Raw genomic sequence first — 27,740 nt, forward strand, 5'->3', positions numbered from 1 at the left:
TTATAAACTAGTCTCTCAAATTCTACAATATGAAAGGGACTACATTTTATTTCCCTCAAATTTAAAATTTGTAGTTGATATTTATACTTGAAAACTTATAAATTAGTTGTCAACCTTCTTCCAAATTATACAGTTTTATTTATACAATTACACACATCTAAATTGAGAAAGATATATATCTAACTTTAAACTGAACAGATGTTTTAGAAGTTATTACATAATTAGCATTGTACACAAACCTGAAATTCTCGAAGAAGAGTTGATATGTTGGCTTCATTTGCCAAGTTTGTCAAAATTTCAAGCTAAGGTAGAAAAAGAGAAAGTAAACGTTTTTTGATGGTATGGAAAGAGCAACATGGAAACTTACAATGCCATATATGAAAAAGATAGCCAAAAAGAATTTGCTGTATGACCAGGGAACTCAAACAGGGGCTCTGTGACAATCTAGAGGGGTGGGATGGGGAGAGAGGTTCAGGAGGGAGGGGACATATGTATACCTATGGCTGATTCTTGTTGATGTTTGACAGAAAACAGCAAAATTCTGTAAAGCAATTATCCTTCAAATAAAAATAAAAAAAAAAATAAAGAAAGTGAATTTAATAAAGGTTAGCCATTTAATAGAAAGGTAATTTCTATTTCAAAAAAAATGCCTATTACAAATGTGAGACATTACACCTTTCGGGTGAACTTTGCCTCCCTACATCTACAAACAGAATAATGATATGGTGCTTAAAAAATAATTACAAAAAAGAGAATTCTACAGCTTCGTTAATTGTTTGCTCCAACTTTACAATTTATTATCTAATTAACCTAAACAACTTATGGCAGTTTTCTTTTTCTTTTAATAATAAAGTTAGAAAACAACTTGCCCTCCATGTAATACCTCTATATTCCAGATACCAATTAATTTTTTTGACTAGTTTTCCTTCATCCTACCAAACCAAATATTTAGACATTTTAATTCTTTCTTCTGGATTTAGTTAAAAGAAATGTGCAATTAAAAGTTCATCTCCAATAGACTTGCTGAAAAAATTTCAGTATCTACTCATAAAAAAATATTCAATTTATCTGAAGGAAAGCTTCAAAAAGGAAAACAGGAACACAGAACAGATGGGACAAACAGAAAAATAAAAGATGCAGACATAAACATATTCATATCAATAATTACATTAAAGGCAAATGATCTAAACACTCTAATTAAAAGGCATAGATTATATGAGTTTTCCTATATATTCTGGATACTAGTCAATTTTTAGGTTATGTACTGGAAATATTTTCTCCTAGATTATGAACTGACTTTTCATTTTACTTTGATGAGAACATCTTACTTTGTTGTACTATTTTAAAAAGTAATTAACACAGAGAAAAGGTAAAAAGCAGTTTTTATCTAAGCCATTTGCTTCTAGATTTGCCAAAATGATGCCACATCATCTCCAAACACATCTTGTACGTATTTTCTGCAAACAAGGACATTGTCCTACAGGCCACAATACTACCAAGAAAACCAGGAAATTAACACTGATACATCAAATCTATACAATAATCATTTATATTTAAGTTTCACTAATTATCTCATAATGTATTAAAAAAAGATCCAGTTCCATATCATACATTATATTTAGTTGTTTAGTTTCTTTCGGTATAAAAGTTTCTTTTATACCCAACCTTTCTTTTGACCTTCAGGACCTGGACGCTTTTGATAACTGCAAACCAATTATTGTGTAAATTTATTATACAATTTGGGCATGTCTTAGTTTTTTTTTTTTCTTAAACTTAAGTTTCCATGTGATTAACCAATCATTCCAATATTTGTTGATTAGTCTACTATTGAATAGCTCTCACTGGTTTAAAATGTCTCCCCTCATATATGATACATTTTGATATACATAGATCTGTTTCCATGCTTCATATGTTATTATCACATATTCCAAGTATCACATTGTTTTCATCATTATAATTTTATATTCATAACTACACTCTGTACTGTAGTTATCATTCCCTGAATACAACTCTTTCATAATCTCTTGTAGTTGCATAAAATGTGCCTTTTTTCCTACACTGAACCCTATAACCTTGCTATCAACTTACCTACCAACACCAAAAAAAATGACAAAATCATGTCATTCTTTTTAGATCCACTCTAATATCATCTTTTCCATCAGTCTTTTCTAAATATACCAGAAAATTAGCTGCATCTTTCTCTTTTTCCATAATCACTCAATTCACATCTATAAATCACTTAAAACACAGTGCTGAAATTATCTATTTACATGTCTGTCTCTTTCACTTACTGTGAGTTATTCAAGGTATAGGCAGCATGTCTTAACTTTGTCTTATTAAAATATAGCACAGTAATTAGTATACAATAATGTAGTTTTAAAAGCATAAAGAAAACCCCCCAATGTATCTATTAAAAAAAAAAATAGGTCTCCATTTTGAAAATGCTAAACTGAAAGTTACAGCAATAGTGTCAAAGTAATTATCATTAAAGTCTCTGAAAAATAAGAGCATGCATACCTTCAGTATCTTGATCATAGTTGCATCAGTTGACCTAACGTAAAAACTCTTCAGATAAGGTTCAAACATACCCTAGATTACAAAAATAAATATATAAATACATTTATGATACTAGTGCATTCATTTCTCTCTTAAATTTTGTGTTCACAACATACATACCTTTCTTTGAATTGACATAGTTGCTATATTCTGTAGGACAATATATTGCACTTCCCTAGAAATTAAAGTAGAATTTTGACTAGGTATATTTTCCAACAAAATATAACCTAAAGTAAACAGTATACTAAAGAAAAAAATCAGCAGTAAGCTTCATATTGAAAGGAACTCTTAAATATAATACTGAAAAATTTCTAGCAAATCTTAAGATACTTATGCCTTCTTTTAAAAATTTTCCCTATAAGCTATACAACATTAGATTTGATTCATCAATTGGAAGAGTTAAAACAAATGTTGTAATACTGTATCCCTAAGAGGCAGAGCCAATGCTGTACATGCTCTGAACATATGCAAAGGTGTTCTTAGGGTTAACGGAACAAACATAACCACAGTGTTAATACAAACTCTTGACTGGAGGGCTCATCATGTGACTCAATTCTGTTCAAAGTGAAAGACAGCTTTTAAAAGAAAAAAATCTATGTTATTTTATGTCCAAATATCTAAGAAATGAATGCACAACTGAACCTGGTATAATGCTTCACATGAAAGAGGCATTCCAGATCCTTATTCGAACCAGCTATGGACAACAAAACTTAATGAACTGATAAAAGGGAAAGAATGACTACGCGAATAGACAGAGGAACGCAAAGGAAATAGTATCTTACTAAGGAAGGGCAAAAGCCAACCCTGGGTGAAAGTTGTGGCACTGATTCTGAGCTAAGAACAAAAATAAATATTTATCTTTCTTCTCTCAACTCATTAACACAAGTACTCAAAGGAAAACAATTTAATTTAAAATAACTAATTACTGCACAATATTCAGGGTAAGCTAAATAGCTTGAAACAACAGTTTTCTTAAATACAGAAAACAAAACAAATGACAAACATCTGATCTTAAACTTACGAAGTACATGTGACAGGAACTCAAGGTTTCCTGAATTGTTGACTTAACTGCTGAATTACAGAGAGGTAAAATGGAAAAGTACACTGCTACCTACCTGCCTATCTCCAGGAAATAACAAGCTTATGCATTTCTTTAAAACAAGCAATATTAAGAATATAGCTCACTTCTTAAATATGCTATGCTATGCTATGCTAAGTCGCTTCAGTCGTGTCCGACTCTGTGCGACCCCATAGACAGCAGCCCACCAGGCTCCCCCGTCCCTGGGATTCTCCAGGCAAGAACACTGGAGTGGGTTGCCATTTCTTTCTCCAGTGCATGAAAGTGAAAAGTCAAAGTGAAGTCGCTCAGTCGTGTCCGACTCCTAGCGACCCCATGGACTGCAGCCTTCCAGGCTCCTCCATCCATGCATTTTCCAAGCAAGAGTACTGGAGTGGGGTGCCATTGCCTTCTCCCTTCTTAAATAGAACTAAAGTAATTAAATATTGCAACTTTACAAAAAGCAGTTCTGTCATAAACTACATAATTCAGCATACGTATTGCTTTATATGAAGCCTTATATAATTATACTAGTCAATACAACAATACATTTAATGTAGTTTTTCAGTGACTCCAGATTTAATGTAAATCCCCAAAATTCTTATTGTCATGTCTAAAAATACTAAAATACTAGGCTACTGTAATAGCATATACTATATCACAAAAAAATACTTCCAATTTCTTTGGGCTTAAGGTAAAAAAAAAAAAACAACCAATATTTAACATTAACTTTGAAATCAATAATCTAAAGGCTTTTATAATAATCCTCTTAAGTATGAAATCTCAACTGATAAAATACAGTCAGAACCATGTGTTAAATGCTTAACAGACACATTTGATTTGTTCAAACATTACTAATGAAGTAATACAATACAAAAGAAAACACACATATAAAATCATGTCATACCTATTGCTACGAAGTAAACGCACTAGTGATTTAGAAATAATGCCAGCTTCTGATTTTGGTGCTATATGCCAATACAGTTGAGCAACTGCCATAACCACCTAAAAGATAAAGCATGAAAACAGTAAGAACTATGAGCAGTTCCACACTACAGTTTCAAAGCATGTTCTTACATATTATTTCCTTTAACGCCTACAAAATCCCCATGAACTAAGATGAGTATGTTGTTACCCTGTGTAGCAGGTTGAATAGAGTCCCCCTAAGAATGCATGCCTACCCTCGGAATGTGACCTTATTTGGAAATATGGTCTTTGCAGATTTTATTAAGGTAATGATCAAGATGAGATGATACTTGATTATAGAGTGGGCCCTAAATCCAATGTGGATGTCCTTATAAGAGACAGAAAAGGACACAGAGAAGAAGGCAGTATGAAGACGGAGGCAGAAACCACAGTGAGGCCTGTTAAGTCACAGAATGCCAGAAACTGCTGGTGATCACCAGAAGCTAATTTATCCCTAGGAGCTTCCAGGAGGAACCCACCCTGTCAACATCTTGACTTAGACTTTGGGTCTCCTGAAATGTGAAAGAGTAAATTTCTATTTATTTTTAAATAAATATTTTTCTTTAATAAAAAATTAAAGAAATTTTTATTTCTTTAATCTACACAGTTTTTGGTAAACTGATATGGCAGCTCTAGGAAAGCAGTACTGTACACCCTCAGAAAAAAAAAAGAATGTTCAGTGAACCACCCAAGGTCTGACATGCCAGTAGTACATGGCAAAGCTTGACACATACTCCAAAGCCCACAGTCCTCCTAGTGTTGCTGCTGCTGGTGCTACCCTGAGACAGGGAATGAAACCAGACACTCAAAGGTAACAGTAGTAAGTAGGTTAAAATTTTTCAAGAACCCTCAACTTCAGTATATTTAAGTTATAATTAAGGGAACTCTATTAAAACAATTCCTCTAAAAGAGCAGCATTTGAAATTCTGTTTTTCAAATGTAGAACCTTAAAAATAGTGTTTGGTTCAAAGCTATTATGGGGATAGTCAGACTTTCCCTGTCATAAAATTTAATAAGACTATGTTTTCCCAGCTGCCTCAACACTTAGTTCCAGAGATCAAAACTCCAGACTTTCCACTTAGTGAAAGTACTCAGTTCGGCATGTGACAACTGCGAACAGAGAGTTACAGAAATTAATCATCTTGTCTTTGGTTATGAAGATATATTAATATTGCTTTATTTTTGCTTGGGCTGTAGGTAACAAATATATAGCAGGACTTTTATGTATCCCTGAAGAGTTTACAGTACTTGAGGGTGCTTAAAGCAAAAACAATTTCTTCTAGAACTAAGAAACATTTTTTAAAACTAGAGTTATAGGTTTCTCAACTTACTGCTCTATGGCATTTTTGTGTACTTTTCTTTTTCGTAACAACACTGATGTCCAGCTTTCAGACATGACTTGGGAAATTGAGAAGTTTAAGAATATCTAATTTCTTCACTTGTGATCTACAAATACACTTTAATTATAGAACAGCCTCTGCTGAATTTAAAATTTTAGTAAGAAAAAATTAATTACTGACAACCTACAAATAGGTGACAGTCATTTTTTAAAAATATTAAAGCACACAGATGACTAACAAGTTTTATATGTAAAAAAGAAAGCTGAAGCTTAATAAACTGTACTTTCTATGTGTGTTAATGATTTTAAGATTCTAGCTTCTACTTAGTACGTCATTTGTTCTGATAGGGCACTCCCAAACCCAAAGGGGCTAAAGGATCTTCTTTTTCCCCAATATTTACAAATCTAAGTGTCTTAATTTCTCTTCAATACCCCAAATTTGAATTTTATAGTCTAATTTGTAAAAGCCATGAGGGACGCTCCCATAACTCCAAAACAACTGAAAATACACAACCTGATAGGCCTTCAGCGCTTACATTATATATGTTTATAAGAAAGTACATCCGGTAAAAACTTTTCTATTCCTAACCATTCATATACTATCACCTTATCCAGACTGTCAGAAGAGCCTCCACACAGGACTGACAAAGTTTCCTGAAACAAATTCTCAAAGTCTCTCTTGTAAGCTAAGACTAAAAAAAAAAAAAAAAAATCTATTCACAATCCTTCCAAAGTCAACCTTTACGTGTATTTATTGTTGCTCAGTCACTAAGGCATGTCTGACTCTTTGCAACTCCATGTGCAGCACACCAGGCTGCCCTATCCTTCGCCATCTCCCAGAATTTGCTCAAACGCATGTCCACGGAGTCAGTAATGCTATCTAACCTCTGTTGCACCCTTCTCTGCCCTCAACCTTTCCCAGCATCAGGATCTTTTCCAGTAAGTTGGCTCTTTACATCAAGTGGTCAAAGTATTGGAGCATCAGTTTCAGCACCAGTCCTTCCAATGAATATTCAGGGTTGATTTCTTTTAGGACTGACTGGTTTAATCTCCTTGTAGTCCAAGGGACTTTCAAGAGTCTTTACTAACACCACAGTTCAAAACCATCGATTTCTTCAGCACTCAGCCTTCTTTACTTATGGTCCAACTCTCACATCGGTATATGTCTACTGGAAAAACCATAACTTTGACTAGATAGACCTTTGTTGGCAAAGTGGTGTCTCTGCTGTCTAGATTTGTCATTGCTTTTCTTCCATGGAGCAAGCGTCTTTTCATTTCATGGCTGCAGTCACTATCTCCAGTGATTTTGGTGCCTGAGAAAATAAAATCTGTCACTATTTCCACTTTTTCCCCATCTATTTGCCATGAAATGATGAGACCAGACTCCATGATCTTAGTTTTTTGAATGTTGAGGTTCAAGCCAGCTTTTTCACTCTCCTCTTTCACTTTCATCTAGAGGCTCTTTAGTTCCTCTTCACTTTCTGCCATTAAAATGGAACCATCTGCACATCTGAGATTGTTGATACTTCTCTCGGCAATCTTGATTACACCTTGTGAGTCATCCAGTTCAGTATTTCAAATGATGTACTCTGCATATAACTTAATAAACAGGGTGACAATATACAGCCTTGACGTACTCCTTTCCCAATCTGGAACCAGTCCTTTGCTCCATGTCCGATTCTAACTGTTGCTTCTTGACCTGCATATGGGTTTCTTAGGAAGCAGGTAAGGTAGTCTGGTATTTCCATCTCTTTAAGAATTTTCCACAGTTTGTCGTGATCCACACAGTCAAAGGCGTTAGTGTAGTCAACAAAGCAGATGTTTTTTTGGAATTCTTTTGCTTTTTCTATGATAGAATGGATTTTGACAATGTGATCTCTGATTCCTTTGCCTTTTCTAAATCCAGCTGCACCAAAATAAGCAGGATACCAAAACATATTGGAACAAAAAATAAATTACCTCTAGTTGGTATATAATCAAATAAGCAGGGAACCAAAGTATACTGGTACAGTACAAACTACCTCGATTTGTTTCACTATTCAAAAACATTTTTGATCAGTAAGTATTTGGACTATAAGCCAATTTCCAAGACAAAGTTAAATTAAAAATGAGTAAATTATAAAGTAATTTTAGTTGGCAAGTTACAGCTACTGAAGTAACATCAAGTCAAGTGAGGGCACACTAAAATATAAGCATATTTTACAATATTAATAAAATAACATATGTGTCATTATTGTGCATAGTTACTTAATCATGATTTAGAAACTAAATACAAAGTATAAGATAAAAACTTCTGCTAATTCCTAAGATACACATACAAAGCTCTAAGGACCAAATTCTCAAGCATCAGAAAACAAAGCAGTTCAAGGGAAACTCTCATTTTCAGTTTTAACTAGCTGCACAGAATGATTCATTAAGAATTTGTTTTTAATTAAAATAAGTTTAAGAAAACATTTAACTTGAATTCATCAAAACTTACATAACTTCCAGTTAAGAGGAAACACAGGTATAGTAAAGAAAGTAACCAGACAAACCCAGAGAACATTTTGCAAGACTTGAGACTTCAGAAGATACATAACAACCAGATGCAGTGTAACTGGTATAGGTGAACCAGTTATAGAAGAATTTAGGGTAAACTGGTATTTCATGAGATGAAATTTTACTGAAGTAGAAATAGGGAACTGACTAGAAAAAAAATGTTACAAAATATTATGTATACTATGACTTTTATCTTGGTTTAAAATATATTATGTACAGACATACACACATATGAAAGAGGAACACTTATACAGAAAAGAAGGATCTTGGAAAAACTGCATTAAGATATTATAACTGATACGTGATAGAAATATAATGTTTATATTAGTTTTTCTAGTTTGTATTTTCTAATTTTCAACTGTATTCTTTTAAAATATTTTAAAATATAGTTATTTAAAATAAAGATATAAAACAAAACAAAAACGTAGGACCTGAGTAAGGATGATTTTTAATTATTCTTACCAGCTAAAATTTACTGTGCGTGTATGAGGTGTCATGCTAGGTGTTTCTAACTATACGTTACTCTTTTCAAAACTCTGATTAGATAAATACAAATATAATGAGCAGAGGATGAGATGGTTAGATAGAATCACTGACTCAACAGACATGAATTTGAGCGAACTCCAGGAGATAGTGAAGGACAGAGAAGCCTGGCATGCTGCAGTCCACAGGGTCACAGAGTTGGACATGACTTAGTGACTGAACAACAACCACCTTATTAAGTACTCACAACAATAATTTCATAATAGAGAAATAAATACAGTCTTCCAATCAACTGCAAAACATCTTGGGCTCGTATCTCAGGAAACCAATTACAAAATCAAAAAGAAAATGAAGAACAGTAGGCATACAGCTACCAAACCAAGTAACCTACAAAAACCTGATTTTTAGTATACAAACAAACAAATAAATGCTCCGTTAGTACACTCAAAATTACTTATTGAACTTGCATACTTTTAAGCACCGTTTTTAAAAAGCTGTGAACTACTGCTTGTAATGGTTTTTACATACCGCTGCATTCCTGCTCTGAAGCAAAGGCTTTGTATTCCGAATTAAAAGTCTATGGTCTGGATCCATAGCATACGGCCTCTTCCTTTTGTCAGCCTTTTCCTTCTGTTCCTCATCAGAATCATAGAAATCCTTTTCATTGTCCTCTAGAACATCACCCTACAGGAAAGAAATCCAATTCCAAGATGAGTTCAGACCTGGAACCGCCCAAATACTACACAAAGGAAACTTTTTAAAAAACATCTACAATAATGATAGTATTTTACGAATACTACTCTGGAGGCAATTTGAAACTGTGTTACTTATATGGAAGAAAGGCCTTGCTTTTTCTTGTATTTTATGGCACAGTAACTGTCCTTTAGTGCAATAGATAATATTTTTATATTATATAGCAAACCTCACATTAAATTAGCATAGAAATACCCACAGTCATCCAAAGGGAAAACCTGACCATTAAATTCTAACAAAGCCTATGATATGAGACTACCCAAAGCTGAAAACTGTTTCCATAAATTATCAGTCTCTCTGTAACTGGATCAAAGGGTCAGAGGAAAGAAGAAAATTGTTTGAACTGCAACACACATAAAAGAAATCATTAATAAAGTTTGACAGGTTAAAAATTGGTAATTAAGAAGGTCCCTGTGTTGTCAAGAAAGACTCAGTTTGAGATTTATGTATATCCCTGAGACTTGATTATATGTTTTTGTCTTGTACTTTTTATTTATTTGAATTCTCTATTATCTCTGTCAGTAAAGTTAGCCTATAGGTGCATGCGTTCGTGCATGCAGTTGTTCGAACTGTTTGCGACCCCCGGGACTGTAGCCTGTCAGGCTCCTCTGTCCATGGGATTTTCCAAGCAAGATTACTGGAGTAGGTTGTCATTTCCTCCTCCAGGGGACCTTCTCGACCTAGGGATGGAACCCAGGTCTCCTGCATTGGCAAGATTCTTTACCAGAGTCACTTGGGAATCCCAGCCTACAGGTAAGGAATCCTAAAAATAAACAACAACAACAAAAAGCACACAAAGACAATAATATTTAAGTGGATCCAGTGCAATTACGAGGGCTTCCCATGTGGTACTGGTGGTAAAGAAGCCATCTGCCAATGCAGGAGATATAAGTGACCCGGGTTTGATCCCTAGGTCAGGAAGATCCTCTGGAGGAGGGCATGGCAACTCACTCCAGCATTCTTGCCTGGAGAATTCCACAGACAGAGGAGCCTGGCGGGCTACAGTCCATGGGGTCGCACAGAGTCAGACATGACTGAAGCAACTTAGCACACACAGTGCAGTTACTATTTAGAGGTAATCTCTGTTACCATGTACCTGAAACGTATTTTCCACTTCTGGGAAAATGGAATAGATATACTTATTCCTATTCCTCTCACTAAGAGCGACTAGAAACCCAAGACATTATATATAAAACAATTTAAGAAAAGAAAGGCAGAGAGAAGAAAGGCTGGATATGGACACCTCAGGACCCTTACCAAAGGTTAAGGGGCAGCAGGGTTAGGCAGAGGAAGGAAAGGAGTTTAGCTGTAAAATGGTTACATGAAGGATATTTGTGATGGAAACATTCTGAATCCTGAATGTATCAATGTTAATACCCTGGTTGTAGTATATTACTACAGTTTTGCAAGACAACACCATTGGAGGAAAATGAATAAAGGTTACACCAGATCTCTCTATATGATTTCTTACAACTGCATGTGAATCTACAATTATCTTAAAATAGAAAGTTTAATTAAATGAAATTAAGGAGGAAAAAAATCAGCAAATCACTTAAAAGCAATTTGCATATATTTATCCATTGTTATAACAATAAAAGAAATTACCTAAATTGTTATAGTTTAACATCACCTAATGAACTGTTCAAGAGATGAGAATACCAGACTACCTGACCTGCCTCTTGAGAAACCTATATGCAGGTCAGGAAGCAACAGTTAGAACTGGACATGGAACAACAGACTGGATCCAAATAGGAAAGGGAGTACGTCAAGGCTGTATATTGTACCCTGCTTATTTAACTTATACGCAGAGTACTCATGAGAAACGCTGGGCTGGAAGAAGCACAAGCTGGAATCAAGATGGCTGGGAGAAATATCAATAACCTCAGATATGCAGATGACACCACCCTTATGGCAGAAAGTGAAGAGGAACTAAAAAGCATCGTGATAAAAGTGAAAGTGGAGAGTGAAAAAGTTGGCTTAAAGCTCAACATTCAGAAAACGAAGATCATGGCATCTGGTCCCATCACTTCATGGGAAATAGATGGGGAAACAGTGCAAACAGTGTCAGACTTTATTTTTCTGGGCTCCAAAATCACTGCAGATGGTGACTGCAGCCATGAAATTAAAAGATGCTTACTCCATGGAAGGAAAGTTATGACCAACCTAGATAGCATATTCAAAAGCTGAGACATTACTTTGCCAACAAAGGTCCGTCTAGTCAAGGCTATGGTTTTTCCTGTGGTCATGTATGGATGTGAGAGTTGGACTGTGAGGCAAGCTGAGCGCCAAAGAATTGATGCTTTTGAAGAGAAGACTCTTGAGAGTCCCTTGGACTGCAAGGAGATCCAACCAGTCCATTCTGAAGGAGATTAGCCCTGGTATTTCTTTGGAAGGAGTGATGCTAAAGCTGAAACTCCAGTACTTTGGCCACCTCATGCGAAGAGTTGACTCATTGGAAAAGACTCTGATGCTGGGAGGGATTGGGGGCAGGAGGAGAAGGGGACGACAGAGGATGAGATGGCTGGATGGCATCACTGACTCGATAGACATGAGTCTGAGTGAACTCCGGGAGTTGGTGATGGACAGGGAGGCCTGGGGTGCTGCGATTCATGGGGTCACAAAGAGTCGGACACGACTGAGCGACTGAAGACCTGAATGAACTGTTTTCCTTGTAACTGCTTTTAAAACACAATCTTTACTTAAATATCACTGAAAACACTTTTCATCAAAAACATGACCTTTAGGTTCCTTAGAAGTGAGAATATTATCATCTCAGTGTTTTTTAAATCGACAATAAAAAAATTTTAAGAAATTCTAACAAAATAAACTCACCAAATTTATACTCTTTGAAAACAAAAGGCATTTTAAAAGTAATACCCATATTTAGAAGTAAACTAGAAATTATAACATTATCTTCTTCAAATATACAATTCAAAACAAATTACTTGTCTAAGTACTTAAAAAAAAGGACTATAACTGAGATCAACTTTTATATCAAAGCCAATACACAAATAACTTATTCTTTAAGCCTAAGCACTCACCTACAATCTTAAGTGTATATTAATCAAACAAATGTTCAAAATCAACCTAAAATTGATATGAAACTGCTATATTTATCATATTCATCATCAATATGAAACACAGCACTATAACTAACAAATAAAATCTTCAAAAGTACACAAAGCTGCCTTTTAAAGTTTATTCATTCATTCCAGTTCTCCTTCACTATTAACTTTATCAAAGCCCAACTATGTTATTTTAATAAATGACATTTGTATTGCTTATTGTAGTATATAAGAATTTAGGATTATGGCAGTAACTTTACTAAAAAGATTATTAAGGAATTTTATTTCATTAGTATCTTTTCCACATACAAAGATCTTACAAAGCTATTATGTAAAACTTACATAAATTAATGCTTCATATGTTTTATTAAAGATCTATAAACTAATTCTTTCTTAACATTTAACATTAGATAAATTAGTGTAATTTACTAAAATGAAAGGGATTCTTTGAAATACTACAAAGTTTTAACAGGATTATTGGATAACAAACACAAAGAACATGTTGCTTAATACCTAAAATAGTTATTGATATGAACTATTATTTCAAAGTATATTCCCGTCAAAAGAAACTTTCTCTTACACTTTCTGTGAAATTTCAACTTAGTTTTATTGTTATGAGAACACCATGGCATAGCTTTTTAGATCTGGCTGCTAATTACTAACTATATATTTTATCTTATCCAGGGCATCTGCCTAACCCAGGGATGGAACCCTAGTCTCTTGTCTCCTGCAATGGCAGGAGGATTCTTTAACATTGGCGCCACCTAGGCAGCCCAAATAATATTATGAAAGCGTTCATGAAGATTGATTTGTTTAGTGAATGTATATAACCACTTAGTGTCCAGTGAATATTAAACACTCAAATAGTAGCAATTAACATTGCTTTTATTAAAACTTTTTCTAGAAATTATCTCACTTTAAATCAAATATACCCAGGTGCCAAATATGAAGAAAAGTTTCCCCTGAAACCCTAACCCTAAAATTATCCCTCAGAAAAGAAACTGCCTCCTATTTGAGATTTACAAGTACATCATGAGGCTTTTGTACAGGTGCTTCATTTTGAACCAAAATGTACTGTTTAGGGAACTCATTATACTAAAACAACTTTAATCAATGCTAGTTCCAGTTGCTTAAAAGAAGTCACAAACCCCAGGGACAAAATGTCATTAAAAATAAGACTTAAAAGATTACTTTTTAAAAACAGTTAATATAGGATCACAGAGTTCTGCTTCTAATAATAGGCAATTTGGAATAAACCTTATAGTGAGCTAGGAAAGAAAAATGAAACACACTTGTTTCAAGGCACTGAAAAGCTAAAAGAACAGTGATGAATTATGCAGGCAAGGCCCAGAAGTAGTGGTAAACCTAGAAATCTAACAGTTAAACACCTGCAATTGTTTCTCCACCCAAAGTGTGAGTTGTTATATACATAACAAAAATCTGAAAGGCCTAAAGAGCTTTTAGCAGATTCACAAAAATTACAGAAGCAAAAGCTGGTGATCAGGATCCACCAAAAAGCAAGACGCCTAACTCTCCTTAATCTCTGGTTTTAAGTCCTGAAAGCCTATATCCTAGGGAGTTAAGGTCATAAAATTGAAGCTCATATTTTAATCATGTCAATCTAGAACCGAAGTGAATGAATGAACTCAGATTGCTGATACCCTGATCAAGTAATAATACACAAACAAACCAAAACTAATCATCCGAGGCTTCAAAACTAGTTCAACAATTTTTCAGAAAGTAAGGAAAGAGGGCAAATAAAGGGGAAGAAAAAGCAGTGTCACTGAGGGTCAGGATATTGTTCCCATTTGAGAGGGAAAGCAGGATATTAAGTGGAAAGTGAAGAATTAGGGGCTTCTGGTGAATACTTATAATTTGTTTCTTAACTTGAGTACTCGTTACATCGGTGTCTTCAGTTTGCAAAAATTCATGAAGCCATTTGCTTCTGAGACATATACATTACCTATTTCTAAATATGCATATAAGAAAAAAGCAATGATGTGAATGTAAGTTTTAAAAAACAAAGACAATAAACAGCAAAGTTAAAAAATGAGGCTTTTAGACACGAATTTTCAAGAACTGAGACCTAACTATGGACAATATAGTCAAGGAATTAAGTGATAAGACTGAGCTTTTTGGTGGGGATTTCAACCCTGTTTGGCCTGGAGAATTCTATGGTCTGTACTGTCCACAGGGTCGCAAACAGTTGGAGATGACTGAGTGACTTTCACCTGTATTATTATTTTTAAACTAATTCTTTTTTGGCCATACTGGAAGATATGTGGCATCTTAGTTCCCTGACTAGGGATCGAATTAGTGCTCCCTGCATTGGAAGCGCAGTGTCTAAACCAGCGGACCACCAGGAAAGTCTCTCAACCTCGTATTATTTTTACAGAAAAGTCAGATTCACTTTTTTACATAACTTTGATATAAAGTGCTATAATTTCAGCAACCACCAGGACAGATCAGACTCAGGAAGATTTATGCTCTCTCAGAGAAAACAGCCCAGATAATCAAAGACATTAAGTGACGACTCATACTTTGTATCTTAGATAACTTAGAACAACTCCAAAATAATCATTTTTAATCAACATTTTAAATGTATGGTGGAAAGAATTTTATTTTCACCTTGTCCAGAAACATTTTCTATTGCTGTTTGGTTAAACAAGTAAGGTAAACAAGATACAATCAGAAGGATGCTTAGTCTGCTTAAAAGTAAATATAGATAAAACAGGTTTCAAAGATGCTGAAATCTATAGAAAGAAACTTCCATTTGCTCAACTTAGTATATTAATTGTACATCATATATGAAAAAAGCAGATGAACTAACTTTAATATATCTTCATGTGCATTTGAAAAAAATATTTTTTTCTTTTTTTTAATTTAATTTTTTAACTTTACAATATTGTATTGGTTTTGTCATATATCAAAATGAATCCGCCACAGGTATACATGTGTTCCCCATCCTGAACCCTCTTCCCTCCTCCCTCCCCATACCATCCCTCTGGGTCATCCCAGTGCACCAGCCCCAAGAAATACTGTTTCTAATAGAACTGCTTAACTTTTTAAAACAGTTTAAAAAATACCTTCTACTATATTTTTATCTAGATATTAACATTATGCAGTTTCAGTTCATGGGCTTCCCAGGTGGCGCTAGTGGTAAAGAACCCAACTGCCAATGCAGGAGATGTAAGAGATGTGGGTTCGATCCCTGGGTTGGGAAGATCCCTTGGAGGAGGGCATGTCAACCCTCCTCCAGGGTTCAGAATTCTTGCCTAGAGAATCCCAAGGACAGAGGAGACTGGCAGGCCGCAGTTCACAGGGTCACAAAGAGTCGGACACAACTGAAGTAACTTAGCACACAAGCACACATGAAGTTTCAATTCATACAAAACATCTATAAATTTAGAATTAAGTAGAAAGGCCTTCCCTACAAAGCTGAAACAGCAGTTATTAGGTATTATGTATTAGTAGTAGCAGTCTTTAGGTATTATGATAAGTTCTCATTCAGAGTATATTATGCATATAATCTTAACCATCTGATCTCCTGATTCTTGGATAAAATAAGGTGCAATTTAAAAAGAAAAAATATTAACTTGTATCTTTCATTCACTATCAAAGGGCAGGAAAACAGAAAATTGTTTTAGAAGCACTTGCATCAAAAAGTTTTTTAAAAATCAACTATTATATATTGTTTGATTGAGGCTAGAGAAATGAGGTATTATCACCCATGGGGACTTTATGGGTATTAATTAAAACATTTTATACAGTGGCTTATGTTGGCATTTTTTCTGAACCTCATGATCATTTAAATAATTTCACCTTTTATGACAATAAATTACTGATTATTGCAAAGAGAACCGTTTAACAGAAATCTGATGTAAAAAAACAGTAATGAACCTGTAAAACCTGTTCTTTTGCACCTTGGAACACAGCTGGTTCTAAAACTAAGGTAGTTAAATCCAGATCATTTTAGCAACAAAATAATGATGTTATCAGTTCATAACCCAAAGAATAAAATAAACATCTATGAATCCATACTTAGGAAAATAAATGACTAATAAATAAATAAATGGGAGAGAAAAGTCAAGTCTTGTTGAGGTCCTTTAATGGACCAGAACTTGGTGGTCTGGAGTTGATGATAAGAAAGTAAAGGAGAGAAAGAGGCTGATATTCCTTGGTTTACACAGAAAGCCAATAAAGCCTCTGCATGGGGCCTGCTCTGTTCACGAAGGCCTCAGGCGCCCTCTTGATGGGGTGAAGGTACAGAGCATCTTCTCGAGAGGGTCTTAGAAGCCCGGGCAGGAAAGTGAACTTAGAGAGCCTCTGCACTCCAGGGGATCAGCCTGAAAAAGAGAGAGAGAGAGAAAGACAGACACGGGGACCAGAGCTCTGATGGAGCAAAGGTGTTTTATTCAACATTGTGTAGGTATTTATACTGTCTTACAAGATAGCTATTTTCAGCAGCATCCATATGAAAGAGAGCGTTGTAAATAACCACTTTTACTGTATGGTTCATAAAAAGGAAGAGGGTACTTATCACCATATAGAAAAACTAATGAAGGAAATGCCTGGATTTCAGGAATTAATAAGGAGCAGAGAATTCCTGACAGATCCAAAACAGCACACAGGAAGCCTCCTGTTAAATGCTTCCTGACAAAGGCTTCCTTACAGAAGGATTTCTAACAATAATTATCCTAATAATCAATGAGTACTACAGGCTTAAAATACACTTCCATGTCAGGATCCATATTCTTGGAATATCCATATTCCCAGATGATGTGCATCTCAACCTATACAGAAGTAAAGATGGTTCCCTACGGAAAAGTATTAAATGACTCAAAAAGGAACTCTGGTAATAATAAGGACACAAATATATAAAATCTTTGTGATGAAACTAATTAGTATAAAAAATTATATTTATAAATAAAGATTTTTCTACTATTTAAAATATCCGTACATGTAGAAAATGAAATGATATACAATAGACAACCTTCTCCATCTTTCTAAAAAAGTACACACTCAAGCTGAACAAAAAAAAGGTTAAATCCCTTACTTGGAAAATGGAGACAGCTTTGTAGTTTCTTTAAAGTAAAGACAGTGTTTTAGAAATACATTCTGAATAGATATGGGTGAAATTATATAATATCTTGAATTGTATATAAAATTTGGGACAGAAGTGGGAAGAGGCTTGAGTTAAAGTGAGAGTAGCCATGAGTTTATGAATGCTGCTCTAAATGATATATACGTGAGGATTCATTAGACTGTTGGACCTATCTTTGTGCATGCTTAAATTTCTCAATAATTTAACATTTATACAGTGAGTCTGACTCAAGATCAAACTATAAAGCTACAGTAATCAAAACCAAGACAGTGTGGTACTAATGAAAGAATAGACAAAGAGATTAATGGAACAGAACACGGAATTTCAAAAAAGGCCTGCATGAATATATATATAGTTAACTGACTTGTGACAAAGGAGCAAAGGTAATACAGTAGAAAAGAAAGTCTTTTCAGCAAATGGTGTTGAATATTAACATGCAAAAAATAATAATCTAGACACAGACCTACAGCATTTATAAAAATTCACTCAAAAAGGATTAGAGACAAACGAGGAACAGCAAACCATAAAATTCCAGAATGTAATATAGGAGAAAATCTAGATGACCTTGGTATAGTGATGACTTTTAGATAACACCACCAAAGGCACAATCCATGAAAGAAATAATTGACAGACTGAACTTCATTAAAATAAAAACTGTCTGCTTTGTAAAAGCTGTCAAGACAAAGACAAGACAAGCCACAAACTTGGAAAAATATTTGGAAAAGACATATCTGGTAAAGGGCTGTTATCCAAAATATACAAACTCAACTAGGAGAAAGCTAACAACTCAATTAAAAAATGGGCAAAGGATCTGAACAAGTAACTCACCAAAAAAGATACATAGTTTCGGGAAGATATATAGATTCGGAAAGATCCGCTGGAGAAGGGATAGGCTACCCATTCCAGTATTCTTGGACTTCCCTTGTGGCTCAGCTGGTAAAGAATCCACCTGCAATGCGGGAGACCTGGGTTCAATCTCTGTGTCGGGAAGATACCCTGAGAAGGGAAAGGCTACCCACTCCAGTATTCTGGCCTGGAGAATTCCATGGACTATAGTCCATGGGGTTGCAAAGAGTCAGATACAACTGAGCGACTTTCAGTTTTCACTTTCAAGCTTATGAAAAGATGTTCAACATTACATTACATGTAATTAGGGAAATGCAAATTAAAACAACATACTAGTGCACACTTGTTAGAATGGCCAAAATCCAGGATACTGACAATACTAAAAGCAAAAGAAATTCTCATTCACTGCCAGTGGGAACACAAAACAGTACTGCCACTATTAAAGAAAATTTGGCAGCTTCTTACAAAATTATATATAACATTACCAAATGGTTGAGTAATCATGGGCTTTCCCCTGGTAGCTCAGATAGTAAAGAATATGCCTACAATGTGGGAGACCTGGGTTCGATCCCTGGGTTGGGAAGATTCCCTGGAGGAGGGCATGGCAACCCACTCCACTATTCTTGCCTGGAGAATCCTCCTGAACAGAGGCGCCTGGCAAGCTACAGTCCATAGGGCGGCAGTCAGACAGGACGAGCAACTAAGCACACACACATGAGTAATCAGAGTCCTTGTTTCATGCCAAAACAAGTTGACACAAAAATATGCACAGCTTTACTTGTAACTGCCAATTTACAGAGGCAAACAAGATATCCTTCAGCAGGTAAATGTATGAATAAACTCTGGGACATCTAGATAATGGAATATTATTTGGTCCTAAAAAGAAATGAGCTAATAGAGACATGAAAAGACATAGAGCATCCTTAAACACATATTTCTATTCAAGGAAGTCAATCCAGAAAGGCTACATAGTGGGTGATTCTAACCAAATGATACTCTGAAAAAGGAAAACTATGGAGGCAATTAAAAAAAAAAAAAGTGCCAGGATTTGTAGCAGAAAGAGGAATAAATAAGCAGAATACAGAGGATTTTTAGAACAGTGAAATTATTTTGTAAAATATCACAATGGTGGGGTCAGGTCATTATACATTTGTCAAAACCAACAGAAGGGACAACATGAGCAAGCCTTAATGTAAATGGTGGACTTCAGGTGATAATGATGTATTAACATACGTTCATCAATTGCAATAAATGTACTACTGTGGTGAAAGATGTCGACAGGGAGGTAGGTGGGCATAGGCAGTATAAAGGAACTCCTTGTATTTTTCACCCTATTGTGCTATGAACCTAAGACTGATTTAAAAATAAATTTAAAACAAATCTTTTAAAAAGAATCAATGAGTTTAATATATCTTATTTCATATGAAAGTAGGTCTCCCTCCACTCATATGTACTGACCACCCCAAATGCTAATGTAAAAATCAAAACAAAATTAACTTTTCATCATGCTCTAGAACATTCACTTTCAGTAAGAGAAATGCTGGTTACATTAAATATAAGCTTTATGAAGTCCAAAAAAATTACCTTTTATTTCATAAAGCATATTTCTGGAAAGGCACAGTTTATAAATATTATCATTTATCCTGCCATCTCTTTCTTTAATTACCATGGTGTTGGCAGTAGTCAAGAAAGAGATACTGAGTGTACCTACTTGTCTTCTGAACTCCAAGCAGCCCGCAGGGCACTAGCACCAACTTAAGATCTGAACCAGAACAATACAATGTCTGCACTCTACCGTGGACACAGACTGCTACATAATGCTTAACAGCCAAAGGGGAATACATCAGGGCACTGTCATGCCATGAGATACTCTTAACAGCAAGCTTGAGCTACTTTAACAAAATACCACAGACTGCCTAGCTTAAACAACAGACATTTATTTTTCACAGTTTTGGAGGCTGGTAAGTCCAAGAGTGAGGTGCTGGCTGACTTGGTTTCTAGTGAGAATCCACTTCCTAGATTGCAGCTAGCTGCCTTCTCACTATGTCTTCACACGGGCAGAGAAAGAGAAAGGAGGCACGCTCTCGGTGCTTCTTCTTAGAAGGGCACTATTCCCAAGATGAGAACCCCACACTCACAACTTGGCTGAAATCGAGTTCCTTCCCAAAGTCCTCACTGCCAAATACATCACACTGGGAGTTAAGGCTTTCAACACGTGGATTTTGAAGGACGTAAACATTCAGTCCATAGACACCATAGCAGTACACTGGAGGGGCATCGTGCTCACAATGGGTCAGAGTTCCCTGACAAGACCAGAGTGAGGAGGTGACTGGCAGTATCATAAACGCTTCATTAAACTATTCAGTATGAATGGCACACATTTGCCTTTGTTTTTAAACTCAGGTTTAATACATTTTTAAGTTTAATATTTTTCTCAAAAAAAAAAAAAAAAAAAAAGTAGTCTCTTTCCCCTCAAATTAGGTCTATATAAAACAACAGAAAACATATATACTGGTTTCAAATATTTTTTCCTTCCTTGAGGTAACTGCTATGCTCTTCACTTTACATGTTTTTATACCACAGCCCAGTGATCACTACACCACAGATGGAAGTATGGGTTTGAGGATCATCGAACACTGAATACCCCCCAATACAGTAACTTTGAGTCACTCTGAAAATCCAGAGCACTCAATTGCCCACAACACTTCTCATTTTTCACGACGACATGTTCAGCACCAGTATTTAAGAGATGCGTTTTCAAATGTAGTGGTTTCCATATCTTGCTACCGAAAAATCTAAAGAATCTACATAAGGCATTTTCCTATGTTACTCTGCAGTAAAATGTACTCATGACATAAGATGATGTTCAACCTGAGTTCTAAGACATGAGAAAGAGTGGCCCCAGTCATTTGAAAACTAACCAATCTCAATCTCATGACCAGATAAATAAGATAAATAAGTTTTTTGTGCAGAATACATTTTAGAGTGGTTCTCACTCAATCATATACTAAAAAATAAAATTAAACCCAACTTAGGTAAAATTACATGAATCCTCACATATTCACTCCCATGCACGTGTGTTCAGTCGGTAAGTCCTAAGTTGTATCCAACTTTTTGCGACCCCACAGACTACAGGCCACCAGGCTCCTCTGTCCATGGGATTTTCCAGGCAAGAAAACTGGAGTGGGTTGCCATTTCTTCCTCCAGGGGATCTTCCCAACCCAGGGATCAAACCTGCAACTCCTGTGTTTCCTGCATTGGCAGGTAAATTCTTTACCACTGAGCTACCTGAGAAGCCAGACAGATAGATGGATGTAAACACATGTATACATCACTGATTATCATTTATCTTCAACCAAAACAACTTCTTGCAGTATCTCTTACTATACAGTTCTCCTATGTATGAATTTTTCAATTTAGTTCATCTGAAAATGTCTTCATTCCATCTTTATTTTTGAAGAATGCTTTTGTTATATAGAAATATACAAATCTTTGTTGACAGATTTTTCTCTCAACAACATAAAGATATTCCATCGTTTTTTAGACTCCATTGTTTCTTATCAGCAGTCAGTCATAATAATTGTTTCTCTGTATATAATGCATTGTTTAATCTCCATCTGCTTTCACGGTTTTCTCTTTTCCTTTTGATTTCAGAAGTTTGACTATGAGGTACAAAGGTACAACTTTTTATTTCTTTTGCCTGGGAATTTGATGTGTTTCCTGGATGTGTACAGTTGGTTTTTTTTACCCTTAAACTTGAAATTTTTTTCGCTTTTATTTCTTCAGGTATTATTTCTATTCCATTCACTCTTTCCTCTTATTTGGGGATTTTAATTACAAGGATTTCATTCCATATTGTTCACACGGCTCTGAGACTGTTCACTTTTCTTCGTTCGTTTTTCTCTTGGTTCTTCAGAATGAGTAATTTCTATTAATCTATCTTCAGGTTTCTCAACATTTTTACAGCCTTTTCCTGGCTGTTAAATCTATCTAGCTCCTTTTTCATTTAACCACTGTGTTTTTCAGCACCAAAATTTCCATTTATTTCTTTCTTTTGGGTTTTTATCCTGTTAAGATTGCTCATTTGTTCACTCAATATAACTATGTTGCCTTTTAAAATTTTTGCTGTGTGTGTGTGTGTATAATAAATGTAGTAACTGCATTATTGGTCTGGTAATAGCCTCTTCTTGATGATTATGTTTCTGTTGCCTACTTCTTCTCTTGAGTATTAGCTATATTTTTGTTTCTCATGTCTACTGACTTTTTCAAATTGTATTCTGAATATTACCAACTACACACTATAAATTCTTCCTCATGTTGCATTCCTCTGACATGTATTAATATTTGTTATAGTAGGAAGTTTACTGGTTTCAAACTGCAAACTCTGTCTATCCTAATGTGGCCAGCAAGTGAAATCTCTATTTAGTTTTTTTTTCATCATCCAATTGCTGCCTTTTTTTGCTAGACCCATTGGAGTCTTTCTCACAGATGCAGAGTTGGTCAGCCAATGATTTGGATGGTGTTTACATGTATTTCCAAGGGTGCACCCTCCTGTCATTCCCACAGCTTTCTGGAATTTTCTCCAAACCTTTCAGGTATTCTGCCAACCTTGAAGTCTGTTCTCCAAAATCTAAGTAAGACTGTGACTTTCCCATTATTCCATGGGATTGGGAAGTGCCCTGAGGCAAATCCTGCAAACTCACACCCTGAAATTTCAGTCCTTCCCATGTAGAGTCCACTCTAGTTTTGCCTACTTTTGATCATCTGACAGTGCCTTTAGCTGCTGGTTTTCAAAATAATTTCCCAGAGAGTTAATCTGATCAAGGTATTCCATCAGCAGAAATTAAAACCATTAATAAGTCCATGGAGTTACATCTCAGCCTCAGGTCAGATGTCTTCATACTTTGTCTATTAAAGTAAACGTTTCTCATACACCCCTCCACATCCCACTTTTTCATATTTCTAATTACTTCACATTGGCCAGAACTGTGTTGTATGCCCATTCCTAAACTCATCACCTACAAAGGGAAAGTACTTAACATTAACTAGATTAGCTTGGGCTAGGAAGCAACATGGCTTCTGCAAAGACACAGTGCTAAATCCCTGCAGAAAATGTGTCTGCAAAAAAGATCTTTTTGAATAGGAGTGTCTGCTGAAGACAATCAACAGCATCTGCCACATTCTCCCATCCAAGTACTAACCAGGCCCAACCCTGCTTAGCTTCAAAGATCAGATGAGATCGGGCGCGTTCAGGGTGGTATGGCCATAGACTGCCACGTTCTCTATACCATCTAGACAACAACACACTAGCAGAATCTGTCTGACATAACCATTTTGGAACTCTGTAGTCTACTGAAGGCTTGCAATATCCAGGAGAACTGCAGTAATTTAAAGATATGTATCAGAAACTTAGAGTTTGTATGTTAAGTGTTAGTTGCTCAGTTGTGTCCGACTCTTTGCGACCTCATGGATTGTAGCCTGCCAGGCTCCTCTATCCATGGGATTTCCCAGCCAAGAATACCAGAGTGGGTAGCCATTCCCTTCTCTATGGAATCTTCTCGATTGAGGGATCAAACCCACGTCTCCTGCATTGAAAGCAGACTCTTTATCATCTGAGCCACCAGGGGATATCAGCTAAATGAAAAATAGAATAGAATAAAATGGACTGTTTAAAATCACCACATTATTAAATTATATAAAACCATAATTTTCTATGAGATGAATACGCAAAACTATTAAGCAGCAAAATCACAAAACTGAAAATTAAATCACAGGATTGTTAGAAGATAAATTCAATATTAATCAGTTATTCCTTTATGCTAGAGTAATAAGACTAACACAGAGGAAATAAATAAGACCAACACAGAAAAATAAAAAAACACAGGAAACAGATGTGGTATAGGGTCAAGAAAAAACAATGATATAAATATCCATGACAGAATGTCAAAGAGAGAAGCACAGTAGAAAAAGGACAGACATCAGAGAAGGGCAGGAGAATAATTTACATTTCTGAACATCTTAAGCTTTGCATCTCTCTTCCTAAAATTCATTTATTAATAGTACACGTTCCAAGTCATAAAATACTTTTAATACTGTGAACATTTTGGGGCTCCAAGGTAAATATGGTGAGAGAAAGACAGAAAATAGACTTTTCCCAAATATAAATAATATGAGGGAAAAATATTAAAACTAGAAAAAAATCAGTCAGTAGAAAGAAACAAGAAGAAGGTCATAAACTACTGGCATAAACTTTTTAAAAAGTTTTTTAAAAAGACAAGACCCTACAAAAATATATTCTTCACTTCTTGAGACTCTTCATTAAGGACCCTTGCCTCCCAATCTGGACAGAAGAAAACTGAGGGGTTTTTCTTATCTTTTCATCCCACTGAGGGTGACGTAAGGTCATGAGGGAGGTTCGCAGTGGAAGTAAGCGGTTAGGAGAAGCAGATGGAAAAGTAAACAGTAAACCCAGCAGTCCCTAAAAGAACTAATACTCCAGGGCAACCCTGTCCAATAGAAACTTCTATGATAAAGGAAACATTTTCTATTACACTACCGAATACAATAGGCACCAGCCTCACATGACTACTGAACACTGGATGTGACCCAGTGCAACTGAGGAAGTGATTTTCAATTTCAGTTAATTTAAACAGCCACAAATAGCTAGCAGGGACTGTATTGGACAGCGGAATTCTTGGGTTAAACAATAACAACAAGAACAACTTACAGGCCAAGAGCATTTCTTGAAAGGAATATACTGAGTGGTATCAATGATAGTATAGGTCATTTAAGAAAGTTCCAAAATAAGTGCTCAATTTTCCTAAAAATGACATTAATCTCTGTTGAGACTGAATTTACTATCTCACAAGTTATTCCTTTCCCAAAATGCCATAAGGCTACAAAAACTAAGAAGAATAAGGCATAATCCTTTATGCTAGAATAATAAACACACAATAATAAGTAATAACCCCTTATGATTCATTCATACCGTGGAAGTGAGAAATACATTTAAGGGACTAGATCTGACAGACAGAGCGCCTGAAGAACTATGGATGGAGGTTCATGACATTGTACAGGAGACAGGGATCAAGACCATCCCCAAGAAAAAGAAATGTAAAAAAGCAAAATGGCTGCCTGAGGAGGCCTTACAAATAGCTATGAAAAGAAGGGAAGTGAAAATCAAAGGAGAAAAGGAAAGATATACCCATTTGAATGCAGAGTTTCAAAGAATAGCAAGGAGAGATAAGAAAGCCTTCCTCAGTGATCAATGCAAAGAAATAAAGGAAAATAATAGAATGGGAAAGACTAGAGATCTCTTCAAGAAAATTAGAGATACCAAAGGAATATTTCATGCAAAGATGGGCATAATAAAGGACAGAAATAGTATGGACCTAACAGAAGCAGAAGATACTAAGAAGAGGTGGCAAAAATACACAGAAGAACTGTGCAAAAAAGAGCTTCACGACCCAGATAATCATGAGGGTGTGATCACTCACCTAGAGCCAGACATCCTGGAATGTGAACTCAAGTGGGCCTTAGGAAGCATCACCAGGAACAAAGCTAGTGGAGATGATGGAATTCCAGTTGAGCTATTTCAAAGCTGTGAAAGTGCTGCACTCAATATGCCAGCAAACTTGGAAAACTCAGCACTGGCCACAGGACTGGAAAGGGTCAGTTTTCGTTCCAATTCCAAAGAAAAGCTATGCCAAAGAATGCTCAAACTACCACACAATTGTACTCATCTCACACGCTAGTAAAGCTCAAAATTCTCCAAGCCAGGCTTCAGCAATACCGTGAGCTTCCAGATGTTCAAGCTAGTTTTAGAAAATGCAGAGGAACCAGAGATCAAATTGCCAACAGCCGCTGAATCACTGAAAAAACAAGAAAGTTCCGGAAAAACATCTATTTCTGCTTTATTGACTATGCCAAAGAGTTTGACTGTGTAGATCACAATAAACTGTGAAAAATTCTGAAAGAGATGGGAATACCAGGCCACCTTACCTGCCTCTTGAGAAACCTGTATGCAGGTCAGGAAGCAACAGTTAGAACTGGACATGGAACAACAGACTGGTTCCAAATAGGAAAAGGAGTACATCAAGGCTGTATACTATCACCCTACTTATTTAACTTATATGCAGAGTACATCATGAGAAACGCTGGGCTGGATGAAGCACAAGTTGGAATCAAGATTGCGGGGAGAAATATCAATAACCTCAGACATGCAGATGACACCACCCTTATGGCAGAAAGTAAAGAAGAACTAAAGAGTCTCTTGGTGAAAGTGAAAGAGGAGAGTGAAAAAGTTGGCTTAAAGCTCAACATTCAGAAAACAAAGATCATGGCATCCGGTCCCATCACTTCATGGGAAATAGATGGGGAAACAGTGGAAACAGTGGCTAACTTTATTTTTGGGGGCTCCAAAATCCCTGTAGATGGTGATTGCAGCCATGAAATTAAAAGGTGCTTACTCCTTGGAAGGAAAATTATGACCAACCTAAACAGCATATTAAAAAGCAGAGACGTTACTTTGTCAACAAAGGTCCATCTAGTCAAGGCTATGGTTTTCCCAGTAGTCATGTATGGATGTGAGAGCTGGACTATAAAGAAAGCTGAGCACAGAAGAATTGATGCTTTTGAACTGTGGTTCAAAAGTCCCTTGAGAGTCCCTTGGACTGCAAGGAGATCCAACCAGTCCATCCTAAAGGAGATCAGTCCTGGGTGTTCATTGGAAGGACTGATTTTGAAGCTGAAACTCCAATCCTTTTGCCACCTGATGCGAAGAGCTGACTCATTTGAAAAGACCATGATGCTGGGAAAGATTGAGGGCAGGAGGAAAAGGGGATGACAGAGGATGAGATAGTTGGATGGCATCACCGACTCGATGGACATAGGTTTGGGTGGACTCCGGCAGTTGGTGATTGACAGGGAGGCCTGGCATGCTGCGTTTCATGGGGTCACAAAGAGTCGGACACTTCTGAGCGACTGAACTGAATAAACACACAATAAAATAACCCACGATCAGACTGAAACTGA

The 27,740-nt window shown here is 35.9% G+C and overlaps 1 protein-coding gene across 2 annotated transcripts in view; it reads right to left on the minus strand.

The window, feature by feature from the left end:
• AP3B1 (adaptor related protein complex 3 subunit beta 1) overlaps nt 1-27,740 on the minus strand; it is a 236,805-nt gene that overhangs the window by 129,758 nt on the left and 79,307 nt on the right. For both annotated transcript variants that reach the window (XM_019968085.2, XM_070796867.1), the window contains 5 exons: nt 9,468-9,623; nt 4,521-4,618; nt 2,677-2,731; nt 2,518-2,589; nt 240-302 (listed from right to left, as the gene is read on the minus strand). In XM_019968085.2, the coding sequence (XP_019823644.1) occupies nt 240-302; nt 2,518-2,589; nt 2,677-2,731; nt 4,521-4,618; nt 9,468-9,623 (444 nt within the window). The remainder of the gene's footprint in view (nt 1-239; nt 303-2,517; nt 2,590-2,676; nt 2,732-4,520; nt 4,619-9,467; nt 9,624-27,740) is intronic.

The sequence above is a fragment of the Bos indicus genome, chromosome 10 (assembly GCF_029378745.1).
Source record: "Bos indicus isolate NIAB-ARS_2022 breed Sahiwal x Tharparkar chromosome 10, NIAB-ARS_B.indTharparkar_mat_pri_1.0, whole genome shotgun sequence".
NCBI lineage: Eukaryota > Metazoa > Chordata > Mammalia > Artiodactyla > Bovidae > Bos > Bos indicus.